This window comes from Melanotaenia boesemani, chromosome 21 (genome assembly GCF_017639745.1).
Source record: "Melanotaenia boesemani isolate fMelBoe1 chromosome 21, fMelBoe1.pri, whole genome shotgun sequence".
Classification (NCBI taxonomy): domain Eukaryota; kingdom Metazoa; phylum Chordata; class Actinopteri; order Atheriniformes; family Melanotaeniidae; genus Melanotaenia; species Melanotaenia boesemani.
In genome coordinates this window covers 8,840,165-8,860,246 of record NC_055702.1, presented here as the reverse complement: position 1 = coordinate 8,860,246, position 20,082 = coordinate 8,840,165, and the positions used below count along the sequence as shown (strand labels likewise).

Below are 20,082 nucleotides of genomic sequence, written 5' to 3'. Positions count from 1 at the left end.
ATACCGATAGACAGAAAGGTCAGGAAGAAAAACAGACATGAGGAGAGAAATGAGGGATAGATGTGTTTTTATGGTTTGTGAGTGATGTCAAAAACATAAAAATGAAGCAGCTTATATGTGTGACTGCTGCTCTATTTGCTCTCATTCCCCTTTTTCTCTCTTTTCCAGGCAGTAGGCTGCCAACATGGCATTTCACAGGGGACATCCTCCTCCTTCTTCTTGGAGCCCAATCTTCTTCCTTCTCCTCTTCATCTTCATTAGCTCCCCAATGCCGCTGCGGGCACGGCCGCTCCTCATCCACTCGTCCATTAACGTGGCGGTGGTGTTTAGTGGCTCCAGCTACCAGAATGAGGTCAGAGGTCGTCTCAGCGGGGAGAACTTTGTTGACTTACCTGTAGTGGTCAGCCCAGTGACTGTGCTGGTCAACGATACCAACCCCCGAGACCTGCTGACACATCTCTGTGATACCATGGCAACGGAGAAGCTGCATGGGGTGGTGTTTGAGGATGATGTGGGCTCAGGTGCGGGTGCTCAGGTAAATTTAAACACATTTTTGGCTTTTTAAAATAAGATATCCTCTCCAGAGTCACACTGTTCAGTCACTCAGTCACTGTTCGTGAAAATTTTTATGTGATAAAGCATCTGTTGTGTCAGCTTAAATCACAAAGAAAAACTAATTAAAATGCCAGGCGTGTATTGTCTTTCCTGAAATTGAATTCTGGTGTTGGTATAATTAAAGTTCATAAAAGAAAAACAAGTAACATCAAGTCATGAAAGAACCTACTGCAAAGGATTGTTTCTAGGAGGAAGAATAGCTGGTGATGGCTGTTTTCAAAGAGATATAACACATGTTAAAATCTCAGGACATTCAGTGACATACAACAGTTTGGGTGAATAAAATAATGAAGGTGAATAAAATTTTCATGTGAAACTGAAAAACATAAGCTCTCATTTAAGATTTAGACATTTATAGGAGCCATAAGAAGATAGGAATGCATTTTCAATCAGCCATTTCCTCAGTTCGTCATCTAATTAAGAAATAGGATAAGTGGGGGTGAAGTTTATGTCTGGACGACCAAGACAACTTTCAGAGGGAAGTGCTTGGAGGATTGCTAGAAAGTCAGATCCAAACTTGATGCTGTACTGTTGAACCGTGCTGCCACATCATTACAAAGATGACCTTCATGGAGTCATCTGAAAAAAACTTTTCCTGTACTCTTAACACAAATCCCACATCAAACGTTTGCTAATTAAAGTCTAAATGAGTCTAATGCATTTTGGAAATAAGTCCACTGATCCGAAAGTTGGGAGTTGAATCCCTAATTTCTCTTCGTGCATCCTCAGGCAGACCTTGAACCCTTTTACTGCTTGTCGTGCTTATTGATTTGTATAAAGTCCTTCTACACTTGTTGAAAAAACACTAACATCTACTAACCACTAACATGAAATCTTTAATGAGCGTTTAGTCCTATGTTAAATGAGTCGGCAGTAGTTATTAGTGTTTATTGGCTTTGCCTCCAATTCAAATTGATGGGAACATAACCCCTGGGTGTTACAGCAGCACACATTAACCAAGAGTTTAAAGTCTCAAATGGAGAAACTGAAGCTGACAGCAATGAAAAAGAAATTACACTGATCAATTTTACCTGCTGGATGACAGCAGGCGGCTTACTCTCTGTCCTGCTGTGTGGACTGATGTGCATGTTTTAATATAGAATAAATCTCTCAGCAATTTATCTCAAAATGTTGTGATTATCATAAATTTGTAGCCAAACACACCCTTCAGATTACAGTGTAATGCCATCCCTTCATGCTGTAGCTCTAGGGCTTTTCCCCTGAGAGATAATAGAAGTTGGATCAGTTTTGAATACACTGTAGTGCCCAGAGCCTCAAGGGTAAACATGTTACTTCTAGTGACATTGAGAATGTATTTAATATCAACGTGTTTTAGCAGGTGTACCTGTGTGTAAACACCTTTTAGAAACATGTGAGGTAAAAAAAATAGGCATACGGTTGAGAAAAAAGCCTTTATTTAAATTTGTGCTGTATGAAATTACTTATATGATGTGCTTCACTTAATAAAGAAACTGCACAATGCTTTGGGTTAGGTTACAAAGCCCTATACTGTCAGTGCAAGCCATTTACCTTTTACAACAGGATACCTAAGCACATCTCACAATTCACAAAACAGTGGAAGAAAGTAGACAGATTGAGTTTAACCCGCTAAACGAAGTAGTAAAAGCCTTTGTCTTGGCATACAGGGTGTTAGAAAGTACTTTCCATGACGAGTATTCATATGCTGAGTAGTGGTTATAGTTGAGGAAGGTGAAACAGACATATTATAAATTAAATTTAAAATGCAGGTCAGCTTTAAATGCTGATTCCATGACAAATGCTCACAAATTGTTTTACAATCTATACTTACATCGAAAAAATGATAGCATATAGACATACAAATATGAAATATTTTCACATATTAATTCAATTATTTAAACATGTACAAATACTTTCAAAATCCAATGCATATGAAACCTTTGTAGCTCTATCACACCTAAGGTCACACATTATTTCACACACTAAAAAAGTTAAAAGGGCTTTGACCTCTTTATAGATGTTGCTTGTACTCCTTTGGCTTTGGTCTTCCATATCACACCCCATTTCACACTTTATTCATCACATATCACACCTATTGTTTTGAGTTTTGCAGTGACATCATCACAAAGCCTTGGTCCCTCTAGATAAGTTGCTCAGAATAAAAACACCTACTGAGCCAGCTTGGTGTGTTGAGTACTTTTGAGCAGCTCTAATGAGCTCTGATTTCTGATGATCCATATATAAGGATGACAGGACAGACCCTATGGCATGGGGGTATTTTTCTATCTTTAATCAAGAGCGTAATTGTTTGCTTAGAGAGCAAGATTTCTGGTTTTCATGCTCAAATATCATCTTGCTCTCTCTCAAAACTCTGCTCTCACACTCAGAAAGTCCCTCTTGCTTTCAAATATATTGTTCTTCCTTTTATAACTCTGCGCTCAGACTTGGTTTCTTTCCCTCACACTCAGACACGTTCTCTGCTCTCTCAAAACTTCTGCTCTTGGATATTTTTTCCTCTCTCTTGGGTTGCAGAAAGAGCAGTCTGTCAAACCTCCTCCAGCCAATAGAATACCAGATAATTCGAGCAAATAGTCCCCACCTTCTTCAGGGTGCACTTGTTTTACTTGACACAGTGACTCCACACTGTTAGCCCAGATTTTGTTTGAACATAAACTTTTTCGTAGTGACTAATTATCATTTTATGTTTTATATAACAGTGTCTCATTAATAAGTTGTTTCTAATAGTTTTATACATTGTGCTGTGTAATAATAATAATTAGCAAAGAAAACTCAACATGTTACGTTTCTGTCAGAGGGGGCGGGGCTATTTTCAAAACTCAGCACATCCCGACCCCAAAGGCTGAAATATAACCTTTTTTTTTCTGTGCTATAAATGTGAGTTTGTGTTAACAATTAAACAATGTTTTTAAGTTCTGCCCTCTTTGAAATTTAAACTTGGCACCATGAATGAAAAGGACGGTACAGGAAATGAAATCCAGAACAGAAGTTTTGTGAGAGCAGAGATTGTGTCTGAGTGTGAGGGAACGAGACCAAGTGTGAGAGCAGAGTTTTGAGAGAGAGCAAGATGATATTTGAGCATGAAAACCAGAAATCTTGCTCTCAAAGCAAACAATTGTGCTCTTGATTAAAAATAGAAAAATACCCCCATACTATGGCAAGTGGCAGTCACTGAGCAGTAATTGTAATCTCATGATCATGATAATCTTTAAGATCTAGAGATGGGATTTTTGGCTCTTTGAAGGGAGCCGGATCTTGAGGAGCCGTTCCTTTCAAAGAGCCATTCAAAAGACTGGCTCGTTCTCACAATATCTTACAAAATTTCACAATATATAAGAATGACAAACAATCAAAATATGTACCTATATGAAATCTACTATGCAAGATTAAAAAATTATAGGAAAAATATAGATTAAAAAGGATAAACCTGAGCAGTCAGTGCAAATTCTAGTAAATGTTTTGGATAGAACTCACAGTATTTGTTTCCAAACAATTCCCTCTGCCCATAGATGCTTCACATGAATGGAGCGTGTTGGACATCAGACTTCTATGATGTCACAAATGTTATTTATTTTATTTTCATTTTACTCAACTGTACGACTTCTTATTTACTTATTTATTCATTCATTCATTTTTAGCTCGAAGTGGGGTGGGGTGGGGTTGGGCTTGGTGTGTGTGTGTATACGTGTGTGCGTGTGACTGTGTGAAAGATTTCATTGAGTGTTTTTATTCTTATGTTTTTAATCATGTAAAGAACTTTGTGTTGCATATAGCATGAAAGCACTTTATAAATAATGTTTTATTTGATTGCATTTGATGAAGGCAGTGTAAAAAAATTGTATATAAAAAGAATGGCTCACAAATGAACGGCTCACAGTTGTGAATCGGTTCCCATCGTTCATTTAAAAGAGCCGTTCAAAAGAATCGATTCGTTCATGAACGTCACATCTCTATTAAGATCACCATTTCATTTGTCAGGGAGATGTGATCTCACATGCTGAGGTCTATGTGACATGTCTTATGTGACTTGCAACAGGATGTTCAGTTGATTTTTTTTCTTTTTGAAAAATAAAGAAACAATTTGTGAGCATTTGTCTCTTTTTCTATGAGAGTTGTGAGCATTTGTCTGTGCACTTTAAATGTCACTTTTATTTGGCCCATGACTGTTAACATTTTCACCTAAAAAAAAATGTGAACTTTATTCAACAACTTGTCGTATGTAGATCAGTGAGAATGCTGTGTTTAATGTTTATCCTCCTTCATGCAGAACTGATCATGTCTCATTTTTTTGTCCTCAGGTGGCAGAAGTAGCACAAATCCTCGACTTTCTCTCCACTCAGACAGCTCTGCCGATTGTGGGCATCAGTGGTGGCTCTGCAGTTGTCATTCCATACAAGGTACTGCCAATATAATGAGTCAGTCATTTCCACATTGGCTACTATGATCAGCACCCTGAAGCTTGAACTGAGCCTTGAGTTGTCTTCCTTCTTGCCACTATGATGAGCAAGTCTGATGAAATAGGCAAGAAAAACTACAGGAACAGATTTTTGGTGCAAGATAAACAGCAACCTGTAATGTAAACCCTGTCAGCAGCACTCACTCTTCACAGCCTCTTGTCTTAGTCACAACTCTCTTGCACAAACATCATTCAGTTTAACTCAACTTAAGTAGGTCAAAGCAGGGAAACCTACTTTGGCAAGTAACTCACTGCATGCAAATATTTGGATATGTGCAATACAGATGGGTGAATTAGTAGCAATGACTGCGGCCTTCGACCCTCATTAGCTTGTTTAATCCCTGGCTGGGAAAAGTCTGAGCTGCTGGAAGGAGAACTTTGCGAGGGGAGACAATCTTAGTTTCAATCAATCATCCGGGTGCAGAAGAGGAGCAGCAGGTTTCTTCAGTTATGATTTAGCATGTATCTCATTGATGAATGGAGATGCAGAGCAGTGAGCTGTGTAGTTTGACTGTAAAGAAGAAATTGATGATACCAGATGGATTCTTAATCTCTACTTTTTCTCTACTTTTGAGTTGGCTCCATCCCCTCTTCCTGTCATACTCCATGTTTTCTGCTCATCTACCCTTCCTTCCTTTAATTACCAAACTGCTCTTCAGCACCTTGTATTTATAGATCCAGCTCTCACACATGTGAATAAACACTGTCACATATGAAAGCACACACACAGAAAGCGCTAAGTGGATGCATATCCACACCTATCCACCACAAGAAGAATCCTGACTGAGCTGAAGTGTAGTTGCTTGGCTGCGAGGGGAGGATTTCACCCCCAGTCGACAGTTTGTAAACTGTGTTGTATTTATCCGCTTCCTGTTAATCAAAAGGTATCCGCAGATGTCACGTCATAGATGGGTATTAAACAGGAGGAGTTATAGCTGCAGGAGGGTGATTGATTTGCTGTATTCTGATGGCAGAGTGGGAATGGCAGAGTGAATGAGTTAGAGACAGACAGAGGAGAAAGATGCTTCGATGAAGCTTGGCTGACAGCTGCCTGAAGGCAGTATTTTACAGTCTCACAGATAAGTCTTCCTTCTCTTTTATGTGAGTGAAATAGTCATTCTGTCTTTTACTCTATTGTCACTTATTTCCTTTTTCCCCATGTCTTTTTGAAATTTTCCTTCTAGTTTGATATTTTTCTTTATCACCTTCACTTCTTTTTGTGGAGGTGATATGTTTGGTAAGGCTATGACTAAATGCAAGCCAGAGACTTGTGTTCCTCTGTCCTCTCTTGGAGCTTGAGGATGCCATTAAACTGTTAATTAGACCCTTAAGGGGGATAAAACCTCTCCTACTGAACACCCACCCCAAACTCCAAACCAATCAACCTTCCATCTTTGTAATTGTGTTGTCCTTCTTGCAAAATCTCCTCCAAATTCTTTACCTCAACATTGTGTTCATGCTTTCCACACATATGCTTTTAACACACATCTAAAGCCTGGTACACACATAATGATTTTTTTAATCTTATGAGATTTTTTTATTGGTTCGAGACCTCACACGTGAAGATAAAAAATCAGGCATTAAACAATTTTCATCATAATGTGTGTGGTGAGCGCCGATAATCTAACCACAGAACAACACACACATGATGATGCTGTCCTGCAACTCATCTACAATCTAGTCCTCCGAGCTGGAAAAATGTCGAAACGTAGAAGAAGAACCATAGCAACAACTGGCAAAAAACGAAGAGAAGAAACATAGTAACACAACACAGCATGGAAGAGGATATATAGGATGAGGGAATGATGGTGGTCTTGGGACTATTGCTAACAGAAAACGCCAGAACTGAAAAAAAAATAAGAGACTGGAGACGGCGTGAACAGGAACTTTATTTACTTCCTTGTTCCCCAGCCAGCTCACTCTCTTATTGGCTACATTCTGTACCACGTCACCATCCACGCAGAAATCATCTCTGAAATATTAAACATGTTCAATATTCCCGATTGTTGGCTACTACCCATTTCGGAGTGGATTATTGGGACAAATTGGCTCGTAACACACCACAGACCAAATGATAATTGGTCAGGGAAATCTCACGATGATCGGGCGTCAAGAAGAGGCAAAAATTGGGACAAAAACAGCCCAAAAATCGTTATGTGTACCAGGCTTTAGCCAGTTCCTTCTCTGACTAGCTCCAAAATGGTTTCAGTTAAAGTCTGTCAGTGATTTACAATTTCTGGTTTACAATTTGCAAAGCCAACCACGCCTCCTTCATTCTGGATCTTTTAATTTTTTTTCCTTTTATCTCTGCCTGACAACAGCAACAGACAAACACAGATTATCTGTCGTAGCGGGTGACCATTTTTCTGTAGAGCTAAAACTGTTGAGTGATAGTTCTCTTCTCCTTTCTGGTCTCCATGTTGAAGGCTTCACTTTACATGACCCTTTTTCTGTCTTATACACTCTTTTTGTTGTCAGCAAGGAGAAAAAAGAATGTCAAAGGTGTCTGGCACAATGAGACAGGTGGATTGGACAGAGAAAGACATATGCATGAGTGCCTGCTTCTCTAAGGGGATAAAAGAGCTCAATACTACTTAATTATCAATAGCCTGATGATGAATATCTTTGATGGTGGTTTAAAAAGAAGCGGCAGCCGCCCGGGCCGCCTATTTATGGTTCCTGTCTCAGTGATCTCGCTCTATAGCAAACAACAAGGAAGGAGGGAATGAGACAAAGATGAAAAGATTGATGGGAGGAGAGGAAGTGTGTCTTTTGTCAGACGACATACATCAAGCAAGAGCAAAGAAGAGGAAATGAGAAAGCAAGAAGAACGGCAGAGAAAAGGCATAAAGACTTTTCAGTAGGGCCTGCGTGCAAAGAAGAAATTAAATATTGCAACGTTTCTCCCTGAGGAGTTGGAAATCATAGCTTGAGTGTGTTTCTTCCTGGCAGTCATTAGAGGGTGCTGCTTCCAGTTTCAAGTTTATTTTAATACAGAAAGATTAACACACAAGACAATGTGTCTATAAGGAAAATAGCTTACTGGTTATGAAGTTTGTCCCACTTTTGGACATATTTGTGTATTGTAGGGACAAAGTGTTACCCATGGTGGTTATTGATCTGACTGACCCTGCATTTCAGTGCATTATCTCATAACTTCCAGTCCACTGGTGTTCTCTCTGTTAACTGTACTACAGACTTTAACCCCCACACTATGGGACAGCTGTCTTAGTAACAAGAAAAATTAAAAGAAACCAATGTCAAATATTTTTGTCCACAAGTTGTTGCTTTCTGTTGCGAGCCTCTGAATGAGATGTTATTGTCTGCACATCGATGTGCATTTCTTTATGTAACATTTGAGATTTGCCTAGTTTTGTCACAGCATGCATCCTTAGTAAAAAATGAGTTTTCTGTTCCCACTTGTGGAGTTTAGGTGGTGTAAGGGAGTATGAGCAGGTTTTTTGACCAGTGTTAAAACAGCTTTACTGAAACTTGGATTTGTACACACTAGGTCCTCTTTGCATTTCTGGAGCCCACCACACTGAGAATCTCTACACATCTGTGTTACCAAGGTTTCCAGGTTTCCCAATGTGGCAAATTAGCTGAACTAGTCAAGCTAAAATGCAATTTATTTTGCCTAAGAATGGTGTTTACCTAACCTTGACCAAGCAATTATAACTTGTAATGCTGTAGTATAGTTGGAAAGTGAACTTGAAGTGAAAAACTGCAAGTTGGATTCAAAGATAAGTTCCTGGTAGCCAAATGTTTTCCCTCCATCCGTCTGAATTCTTTAGAACCCAAACAGGATTCTGTGGCTTCTCTGTGATGTTTCTTTGCAAACGTAAGTCCATATGATACAGTCTCATATATGTAGAATAACCTAAATAGTGGGCTAGTCTGTTCTATAGTGCGCTGTGGAAAAAACTACTCAATCTGGTTTGTGATAAAGAGAAAACGAGTACAAAAATGATGATAATTGAAATCTGTTGTTGCTAGCACTTCCTGGCTTAAGCATACTTTCAGCCAATTAGACTTCAAGCAACACATAATGTAATCTCAGATGGCCTCGTGTTGTTAGGTTTCTAGAGGATTACATGGAAGTCTGTCTGCATTAGTGGAAAGTCCTACACTTTGCATCCTGTGGGATCAGCACAGACTGATTTTATGTACTATCAAAGGGACATAACTCAGTCTGAGTTACTTGTTGACAGCCTACCACAGTAGAATAACAGTTTATAGTTGCCATTTATGACAGGTTCAGCCAGTGTGTCACTTAAATTGCTTCCAGTAAGTGTGGCTGGCAAAAGAAGACTGTGGAGAAGTTTCCTTGTCTGGCAGATTTTCTCTGTGAGGTGTCTCCTATTGACCACTAATTTGGCATCTATCTTGCATCCTTCCTCTTCTCTGAGCTCTCTACAGTCTGTAAAAGTTAGTCAGATGTTGACTCCTGTCTTATATCTTGCTCTGTCCCTTTCTGTCTTTCTTTTCCTCGCAGTCTCCAACAATGCTCTCTTGGGTTATTTTGATGAATCAGCCATGGTGTGTGTTCAAAATGGTCTGTAAAGTGAAATGCTGCTGTAAAGTGACGCAGCGACCCAGAAAAAAAGGGGTGAAGTGTGGTTTCTCAGGACACTGCAGGGCAATGATGGTTCAAGGAATGTACATAATGAACATCAGTGTATCATTAAAATGAGTCAGAAACACATAATTTAAGGTCAGAAATCTACATAGCGCTACTTTAAATGACCACTTGCTAAATATTTCAATAATGCTGTTTCTTATCCTTCTGGTATACCTTTGTTGTGCTGGTTTGCAGATAAAAAAACTATCACTAATGTTAACCCTCACTCTCAGGTAATTTTCCTCAGTCTAAATGACATTTCCTCCTCTGCTTGTAAAACGAAACTCTCAAGCCTCCCCTAGGACCGCCTCCTCTTCCATATAACTTTTAATGTCAGGAGCTCTCTTAACATATTAAGGTCTATGTGTCGAGAGGGTGCCTCAAGCCATAATGGGTTAATAGCTAACATGCTTTTGTTAGAATTTAAAAGCACAGTTACTAAAAAAAATAAACAAACAAACAAACAAAAAGACACTAGAGATCACTATTTATATTACAAGTATGTAGCAAAAGATGTTTTTTTTTATTCCTTCTAAGATGAAGTGCAGATGACAACATTTTTTTTTATTGCTGAGCACAATTGTTTCCATTAAAAAAAAGGATAAATAAATAAAGTGAACTTTTCATTCCTAACAAAGCAGTTTTTGTTTGTTTCAATCACAAACATCAAATAATAAGTGATTATGTCTGTAGGTGATGATAAAGTCTAGAATAAACAAAGCTGACAGCTTAATTTGCATGCTAGCAAACAGGAACAAAAGTGTCTCTTAAGCGAGCACATGATGGATTTTTGAAGTACGGAAACTATTGAGCTCAAGTATTCGAGCATATAAGGTCATTTATTACAATTTCAGGCTGTCAGTAGAAGATTAGATTTCAGCGGTTACAGCCTGAGAACTGGCTGCAGTCTAAGGTCACACACTGAAGTGATGCAATGAGCCAGACGTCTCTTACTGGATCACAGTGTTCATTTCTTTTTTTGGGGTTTGTTTCTGTGGCCAGACTGACCCGCTTTCTCTGTTTGTCCTTCTGTACATAAGTCTCGTCTCTCCACGCCCCTCCTCACTTCTGGCTCTCTCTTGGCCTCATGATCCAGAAATCAGAAGCCCCATAAACAGGTCATGAGAAGCCCTGAGCCAGTTTTTGCACAGTTTTCCCATTGGAAAGCACAGACTATGTTAATGGCCAGGTCACCTCCAAGCTTGACAGCAAGAGCCCAGTAATTTCAGTGAGGTGGTCGGTCATACTGGTAATATTATCACACAGTGTGCTGTGTGAGAAATAGATAATTGTATGGTGCAGGGTTTGACTGGAGGGCACAAAAGCAGGTTTCTGCTTCTACTAATATAATGAGGACCTAAATGTTACTAAATTTAATATGATAGAGTTTAAAAATCTGTTAACAAACTGTTTTAAAAGCAGTCACTTTGCAGTAAGGGTCAGTTTACCTAACTTGTCTTTTAACTTTCATTTTGTTTGTAGCTAATCATGAAAATAGTTCTGTTTTTGTGCATTTGCATTTTGAGATGTCAATCTGTAGCTGTTTTCACACAAGCACTGGAGTCCTGAAATGTTGTGAAGCTATTCCAGAGTAGTGGCATTTAAGCACTCTTCAGCATTTTTAATGAGATTTTCCACCCATGCCCTTGGTGAAATCTTTAGAACCTCAAAAGTGAGTACCCAAATACCAGACACGTTTGACTGGGCTAACTTTGCACTTGTGTCACAGTTATGGCACTGGTAAGTCTCGTGTTCACCAGATGTGTTTCAGATATGAGTTGCCGGCCTGGACTTGCATTACAGCAAGTGTTGTATGAGCCACATATGAGGAGAACAAGGAAATTACAGCAATTTATTGTGGTGATGGTCATGTTGATGAGTTTTGGCAGCCACACTCACAGAGTCAACGCTGCGAGTCAAATATGGGCCAAACAAAATTGCAGATGTGGGCCATATGTGGGCCAAACATGCTTTGCTATCCGGGTAAGACGATACATGAACATTGCAGCAAATATTACGTAGCATTTGCTGCCACTGCAAAGTCACTGAGTGCGTGAGCTGGGAAGAATTTCTGCTACATTCTTTTCTTTTCCCTGGCTGAATTGAAACCGTTTAAACAGAACAACAGAAGTAGAAAAACCCATTTTTAACATGTTTAATTAGCAAAATCTCTCACATCCCAAGACTCCAAAAGACACTTCTAGCACTACTACTTTCACTTCATCTCTCCTTTTTTTTTATCACTTCATACAGATCAGAAAAATACAACATCTCTGATTAAGGACTGTAATGTTTGAGATTTTACTACTAAGAAACTCTTTCTTTTCTTTGGTTTCATATTAATTTTTAGCTTGAGCATTTGTGAATCACCATGTTGATATTTAACGTTATTTCTGTAAGCGCTCTACACTTTGGTAGTCGTACATGAGACAGAAGCAAGTAGAAATATTCTGATTCTTTTCTCCACTGGTTTGAAATTCGTCACTGGGATTCAAATTCAATCATCAATCAGCATGAGAGCAGTTTTAAAAGGTGATTTATATCTGAAAATTTACTCCAGTGAGCTCTCTTCTTTAATCTCAGTTACGGTGAAGAGAGTGAATTGTGTGCAGACTGTGTAACACCTGAAGTGAAAATTAGGAAACTGAATAATTAGACAGGTAAATACTGTGCGTTTGCTTCATTTGGAGATCCATAGGACAGAGGATGACCAATACCCGACTAAATTTTGAGGATTTCTTTGCTTGTGTAGCATTGATTGTGAGCTCTCAAAATTTCTCCTTTCTAACAGCATGGCTCCATAGATGGCAATGTTTCTCAGACAACGGTTTGATGTACTCAAATGAAATTTTTTTTTTACATCTGCAGCACTCAAACGACGAATATCAATATCCTTAGTTTCTGTTCCTGTTGGACTTTTCTGTTTCTGTAAATGACGAATGTTTTGCCAGATTCTCAACACATGGTGGTGTAAAACATATGTAAATGACTGCGCTACAATTTTAACTTAATGAAGTCCAAATCAACCAACGAAAGTTATTTAATTATTTGGAGCCCCTCCAATATGTGTATTGTTAAAACATTGTACAATTTTAGTAATGCATTGTGTACCATTGTTGCCAGGTGTATGATAATGTTTGTATTTAAATGATAATTTAGCCCTTAGTAAGATGTACAATCAATACTTCCACAAATATGATCCCTTCATTACATGACGAAGTTACTTCCTCATCACTTTCATGATAGAGCTCCTGCACACAGCATCAGCATATATGGCTCCACAGCTAATCAATGCTCGACGTAGCATGTGCTGACACACGACATCGCCCGTGATGACACGTAAGGTACTACGGATATTTAGCAGAGCAAAACATTTTTTTACATTCAAATTCATCATTGCAAAATGTTTTAGAGCCTTTTATTGTCAAAGAGCTAAAGAGAAATATGTTTTGTGTGAGGCAGTCCCTAGACAGGTTGATGTTACATGATCAGAGCGTTTACATCATCAGGCTGAAGAAAACAGTTTTGGTCAGGCAGGTAAACAATGCACAGATGACTGAGTTACTACCCTAACTCCCCACACCTGAACAGAACGAAAGAAGCCAGAAGAAAGAGAAGGTGAAGGATCTTCAAGAACAAAGCAAAAAAACAACAAAACAACAACAACAACAAAAATAAAAGAAAAATAATGTCTACATTGATGCAAGTGTTTAGGAAGAGATTGTAAAAAGACATCTGCATATGAGATATTTTTGGCTCCAAATGGTTGACCGACGCCAGTCTTTCTGCTGAAGGGGAAGTAAGGCACAAAGCTTCCCCCCACGGGAAGAGAGGAGTGCGTGTGCAGCCACCATGTCCACCATCTTCCTGTCACATTACCATACGCTCCTGCAGAAAGACTGCTAATTACGCATGTGTATGACAGCTGCACTGCCAAGGTGGTGGGAACAAGATGGCTGGGTGGAGGCAGATAAGACTAGAGGAGGGTGAACTCTGTCTCTTCATGTGGTATATTACTATGAGATTTAGACATAGAAAAGAAGGTCACTTTGTTGTAGTTCACAATGGAGAAGACAGTGAAGGTCCTGCTGTATGTTTGATTTAGACTTTAATTAGATAGCGATAAAATGCTGACTGCACCAAAGGGTTCACTGCATTAAAAGTTTGTTTAATATCTGAAGCACAATTAATTGGATTTTAATGGCCAATAAAATGATGAACCTCAGCAATTCTCTGGCACATCAGCTGGAGTGGAGCAATATATGTTAACCAGGACTGCCAATCTCTTAACCATTTTTTGTTTAATAAGTACACTGGCATGGCTGTGTACTGCTATTTTTACAGTTATTTTGGTGCACAGCTCAGCCAGTGGTCTGATGGCACTTCAGCTCTGGAGGTGAGCCTCAAACAAGCTCAGACAGAGATAAAACTGGTAAATCTGAGTGAGGAAGAGTCTAGCTGTGATATTCTTGTGGTAGTCCTCAAGCTGCGGAGCTCTCTTGGGCTTTGCGAAGGCTCTGAACTGTGGGAGAGGAAAGATCAACAGAAGGAAGAGATGACAGGTAGTCACCTCGGAGACAAGAACAGACTAAAAAGATCTGAGATTTGGCCCCAAGTGGTACCTGATGGTTTAACCCTATCTGTTCTTTTCTTTTCCTTTCTGCCTTCCTTTCATACATGACTTCTCACACATACGTGTGTCCCATTTTATTTCAAGTTCCCATTGTACATTGCTGTCTTCAGTTTGTATCGGAGGTTTTAGTTTTAGCCAACACCTTCCGCCATCAGTTGTGTGTATTGTGTATGTATTAGTTTTAGTAAACATTGGTATATTTTTATTTTTTATTTTTATGTTTAATGAGAGGCATTTTTTATTAATTTATTATGTGTGAGTTAGTGAAAAAAAATGTCAGCCTTTGCAAACTACTTTTTATTCACACAGTTTCTTTTCTGTACTGTATGTGTGGCAAGGGTTGAACATACACAGCACTTCGAAGTCCTGCAAAAAATAAAAACAAGCACTACATGAACACAGGTTTTACTCTCCTCTCTTAATGTTTCTCTGACTGTGATTAAAGCCAGTCATCTCAGTAACAAGCAGGGAAAGTAATTAATGGCAACTTGGTTTTTCATAACATGAGTGGTTGAAGCTCCAGGTGTAACTTTGTCTTTGGTCAGTAGCCTACTGGAATTTTAAATCGGATTGGCCTGGGCCAAGCTTTTTATCCTTTTTTTTCCCAAGTTAAGGCCATTTGGATTTTTTTTCTAAAGAAAATACCTATTTTTTAAAATATTCACCAAAGCTGTCATCCTCTCCTCAGGTTCTTCTGCTTGCATCAGTTTGTCGCTCACCATCCACTTAGCGTCATGACATTCATGCTTGTGCGTTTGGACATCAGAGGTGGGATTTTCAGTGACAGCTGTTGAGACTCAATCCCATTTGATAAAAAATAATTTTAAACTACATTGATTGACCTAGGATCTAAAATATCTTAACCAATCAATGACAAGGCAGCCTCAGCTCAACTGCATGCCAAAAGTTGAATGACATACATACATTCTTGTCCTGCACCCTTTTTCATGAAATATATATTTATGCAGTAAGTAAGTCACCAAATACAATAGTTTTTAAACAGACTACCTAACGCACATGCCCAGGCAGACTGTATGAACAATCAATTTTAACTGCATGATCATTTGATTTAACTAATTTATTTATTAATGTTTAACAGGGGAACTAGCTGTTTTGATGGAAGCTGTCCTTAGCTGCATTAACAAGCTGCGAATGGAAAGACTTTAAGAAATTTCTGTAATAGTCCTAATTACTTCGAAGATGAACGGATGGTTTCATTTTAAAGGCTGATTTAATGGCCGAAAAAACAACATCTGTGGAATGAAGAGAAAAAATAACTAAATATATTTTATAAAAACCCTGATACACAAGGACTTTAAAGCTTTTGTCAGCACAGCATGTATTTGAACTTTATTACACGAATGACCAAATTAATGCATGTAGACAGGATTTATGAGTTTAAACCTGTAGTTAGGAACTGCTTTTCATTGTAAACACAGATGTTGAAAAAACAATTACAGTTGAGCTACATTTCTTCTACTAAATCTGTCCCAGTTTTGTAATAATGTCCAGCCATCTTTTGACCTGCACATCACTAAACTATTGCTTTGTGTAAATGTTTTACTCCTGATACACATTTGTTTCATCACTGGTCTCATATCGTTAATCTTTAACTAGGTCAAGAGACTTTAAGGTAATTTTTTGACTGCTTTGGGACAGGAATACCCGCTTGAAATTGAAACAGAGCATCATTGATCTTCGTCTCTGTTCTGTCCTTGTTACACTTCCACAATGTCCAGTATTCCTCCTCCTCTTGCTCTTGTTGCCTACTTTGTCTGAAAGCCAGTTGAATGGGTTCAACAACCTCTTTGCTGTCAACACACACAGCAGTGAGTGGGTATGCAAATGTATGCAAACACACACCGACATACAACAGTGGACCACCCCATCTGACAGAAAGAGAGCAGCAGGACTGAGTATTTGCTCTTCAGAGACACTTGTACCGGAGTGAGGCTGAAAATGGAGAATCAAAGCTCTCTTGTAAAATGAAAGCGTCAATAAAGGTGCAGGATGTGATATAAATATTCATGGAAACAGTTTCTTACACAACACACTGCTAGAGATTTGCATCCTTATTACTACAGGATGCAAACTTATGTTTGACAGTTCAGTAATTTCTCTCAAGCCTGAAAAGGTTAATGCTCATATGTTTACTTTAAAGCAAGTGCATTTAATCATTTTATTGTTTGATCACATCTTACTAAGTTGTGGATTACTAACGCTTGGGAACAACATGATTAAGTTGTGACCATGCGTTAATAAGATGTGGAAATCAGTAATTGAGTTGTGACCACAACTTCATTATTATCATGAGTGGCCACATTTTTAATCTAAGATCAAACAACATGAAACTGAAAGATGGATGTCAGCTTTGTCACTCTATCAAATGAAAATAATTGTCCTATTTGCTAACATGCTTATACATATGTTTTAGAGGTGGGCTTGGGGTTTGAAATCTACCAAAGATTTGATTCGATGCAATCTGTAGGTTTTTCCTTAACTAGGCTACTTTTTCTATTATTTGGCTTGCATGAACACTGATTGGAGGACAATAGATTTGCTCAAATTTATTGTATGTAAAGTACCCTGAGACAACGTTGTTGTAACGTGGTGCTATACAAATATAGTTGAATTGAATTAAATTAACTGAATTGAATTGAATACAGTGGCAAAATACTCATAAGTCACCCACTGATGAAAGAATAAAATAAACCACATCCTTTGTTTATTTTGCATCTATCTATAGTCATGTAGTCTCCCAGGTACTTCCAGCTCCTGCTTGATGTCAATAATGAGTTTACATTGTCCATATTGGATGTGTTTCTAGTCAGGCACACAGCCAGATTAAGTCTGAATCTTTTATTTTCAATTATTGTACTCAACTGTAAGAAATCACAGGGTATTATAATACATCCAAAGATTGAAATATCACTCATTCATTCATTCATTCATTCATTCAAAACGGATATATAATCCCTCCAGTGGGCGGTGTGTCCTGATAAACCTCCAAGGGGAACTGACCAGAAGGCACATCACCTGACTCCTTTCAATATGTGGGAGCAGCGTCTCTACTCCGACCTTCTTTCTGGATGTGCAAGCTCTTCACCCAATTCCTGAGTCCAAGCCCAGCCACTTTCAGAAGGAAGCTTATTTTAGACGCTTGCATCCATGATTTTATCCTTTCAGTCACTACCCAGAATGCATAACCATAGGTGAGGGTTGGAACAAAGACTGACCAGAAAATCGATAGGTTTGCCTTTTGACTCAGCGCTCTCTTCACCACAATAAACTCAAGAAGCGGCCTCATTACTGCTGATGAAAACTCAATCTGTCAGTCCACCTCACACCCCATCCTACCATCAGTACTCCAGCCTTTTCGGATTGAGAACCATGGCTGACTTAGAGGAGCTGACTTTCATCCCGACAGTTTCACACTCAGCTGTGAACCACCCCAGTGCATCAGTGAATATCTAAGGAAACTAAAAGAACCATATCATCTACAAGAACTTCCCTGATAACCTGAGTGCAACAGAGCAGTAAATTTATTATCATGTGGCCACACTTTAACTATCATGTTACCATGCATTGATATTCTATGGTGATAACTTAGTAATGCATGGATAAGAGATAATATCTTTCCCACCTGTGTCATCAGAGGGGCAGCATAGTTTCTTTCCGTTGTTTCAGGTTCTATACTTTATCGCATGTTTGCTAATTGTGAATAGTCACTGTGATGCTGGAGGCAACAGTGGTGGAGCCATTTTCCTTGCAAGTGAAGCATGTTTAATAACATAAGGCATCACAGAATTCATGCAGAATTGATTTTCACGAGTCCTAACAATATTTTGAATCAATGCAACTACAAATATCCATCCTTACTAAGTTTTTGGACTGTTTCGTCATCCAACTTGCCACCCATGACAATGACTTATTCCACCCATGAGTCATTACACGAGATTCTCTTTTTCTTTACAGGCTGAGGGATCCTCATTTTTACAGATGGGGGCTTCACTGGAGCAGCAGGTCATCTGCATGTTCAAGGTAAAGAAGTGCAACCAGCAATCAAACCTCATTTTAATAAAGGGAAAATGTAGGTTTCAAGAACAAATGGTTTAGATGGTCAAGCTTGACAACTGGGACCTCTCTGGCTGGTTAACACCATTAAGGGGCAACCCAGGAGTCAGTGGGGGAATCCCTGATTTGAAGTTCTGGCCCAGTTTCTACAAACTAATACGATCTGGATTTATGGTGTGGACTGTAGGCTACAAATTCTCACGGGGCTTGATGGCGTCATTGTCACAAATGTTTAGAAATTAAAGGGATAATCCCAGTAAAGTCTGTGATACCCTAATTTTTTTATAATAATTTTAATTCTGACATGCATATTCATGGTAATTTGGTGTATGATATTAAAAGTTCTCATATTTATTTTTGTCTTTTGCTGCATTCGGCTCTTATTTATTGAAGTTGGAGGCTCATGTGTGTGAAGCTCATAGCTGCTGGTTTCAGTTTAGCACAGTCTTGAGAGTATTATTGATATTCTCATTTAATTCTCATCAAGACCTCAATTTCAATTACTATAATTACTTTTCTAAGTCCATAACAATGTCTTATGTGGGATTATTTTTCATAGCTGTTTTTCATAATCTTGTTAATCTTAATATTATTAAGTCTTTAATTCTCTGTGTGTCTGTCTCAGATTTTGGAGGAGTATGACTGGGGCGAGTTTGCTGTGATCACCAGCTTGCTGCCCGGCTACGACACCTTTGTGGATATAGTTCAGTCATACACAGACACATCCTACTTCCTATGGAATCTACAGGATATTATAAGCTTGGAAATGTCTGTTGGGGCTAATGATTTGAAGATCAAACGCATTCTGCAGCAGGTATAATTATATATCAGTTTGTTTCAAGTTCACATTAAGCTCCTCAGGTCTTAAACGGTCTTCTGTCATAATACTAACTTTGGGGCAACAAGCAAAGCTTCTAGAGCATGTCATCTTATTTTTAAAAAATAAAAAAAAAGATAACTTAAAATCAGTGCTTAAACCAGTTAACAGTTGCTTTGTCTGTTGCACAGTAATTGTCCTCTCCTAAACTGCTGGTGTCCCCCCTCATGTATTGGTACCATCAACATTCTCAATCATATGAATTTCTCAAGTTCTGTAAATGTAGATGTGGTATTTGTGAAACCCCCCATGAGTTAACGCCTACTTCTGTTGTACTGTAACCCAGTTTAAACTTTGAACAGCTGGTGTTATTGGCTTCAGCAAAACTCTGTTTTGTGAATTTAAAGCAACAGATTTCCTTCTCTGTCTGCAGGTGGACTCCCAGGTCCTGCTGACGTACTGCTCCCACGAGGAGGCGCAGTACTTGTTTCGTCAGGCTGCTGAGGTGGGTCTTTTGGGGCCAGGCTACATCTGGATCCTCCCCAGCCTGGCCGTGGGCAACCCTGACAGCCCCCCACCTGCCACCTTCCCTGTGGGTGTGATCGGTGTGATTACAGACCAGTGGAGAAAAAGCTTAAGGCAGAGGGTGAGGGAGGGTGTTGCCATTGTAGCTAAAGGGGCGGAGAGTTTCAAGAGGGATTATGGCTTCATTCCTGAAGGATACGGTGACTGCAACAAGCCAACTAAACAGTTGGGCAACAATACTCTGTTCAGGTGAGGCTGCCTGAGAAATCACTTCTTTCCAACATTTAAATATATATGGTACTTCCACTGTGTTGCATTTGCAGGCTTTGACTTTTATCTTTTGC

General features: G+C 38.9%; 1 protein-coding gene across 1 annotated transcript in view; it reads left to right on the top strand.

Annotated features, from left to right (window-relative positions):
* Window positions 1–20,082, top strand: part of LOC121632794 (glutamate receptor ionotropic, NMDA 2C-like) — a 64,637-nt gene that overhangs the window by 13,616 nt on the left and 30,939 nt on the right. Inside the window, exons 2-6 of the mRNA XM_041974542.1 lie at window positions 169–535; window positions 4,911–5,009; window positions 18,298–18,363; window positions 19,022–19,210; window positions 19,647–19,987. Of these exons, the coding sequence (XP_041830476.1) occupies window positions 185–535; window positions 4,911–5,009; window positions 18,298–18,363; window positions 19,022–19,210; window positions 19,647–19,987 (1,046 nt within the window). The 5' untranslated portion in view covers window positions 169–184. The remainder of the gene's footprint in view (window positions 1–168; window positions 536–4,910; window positions 5,010–18,297; window positions 18,364–19,021; window positions 19,211–19,646; window positions 19,988–20,082) is intronic.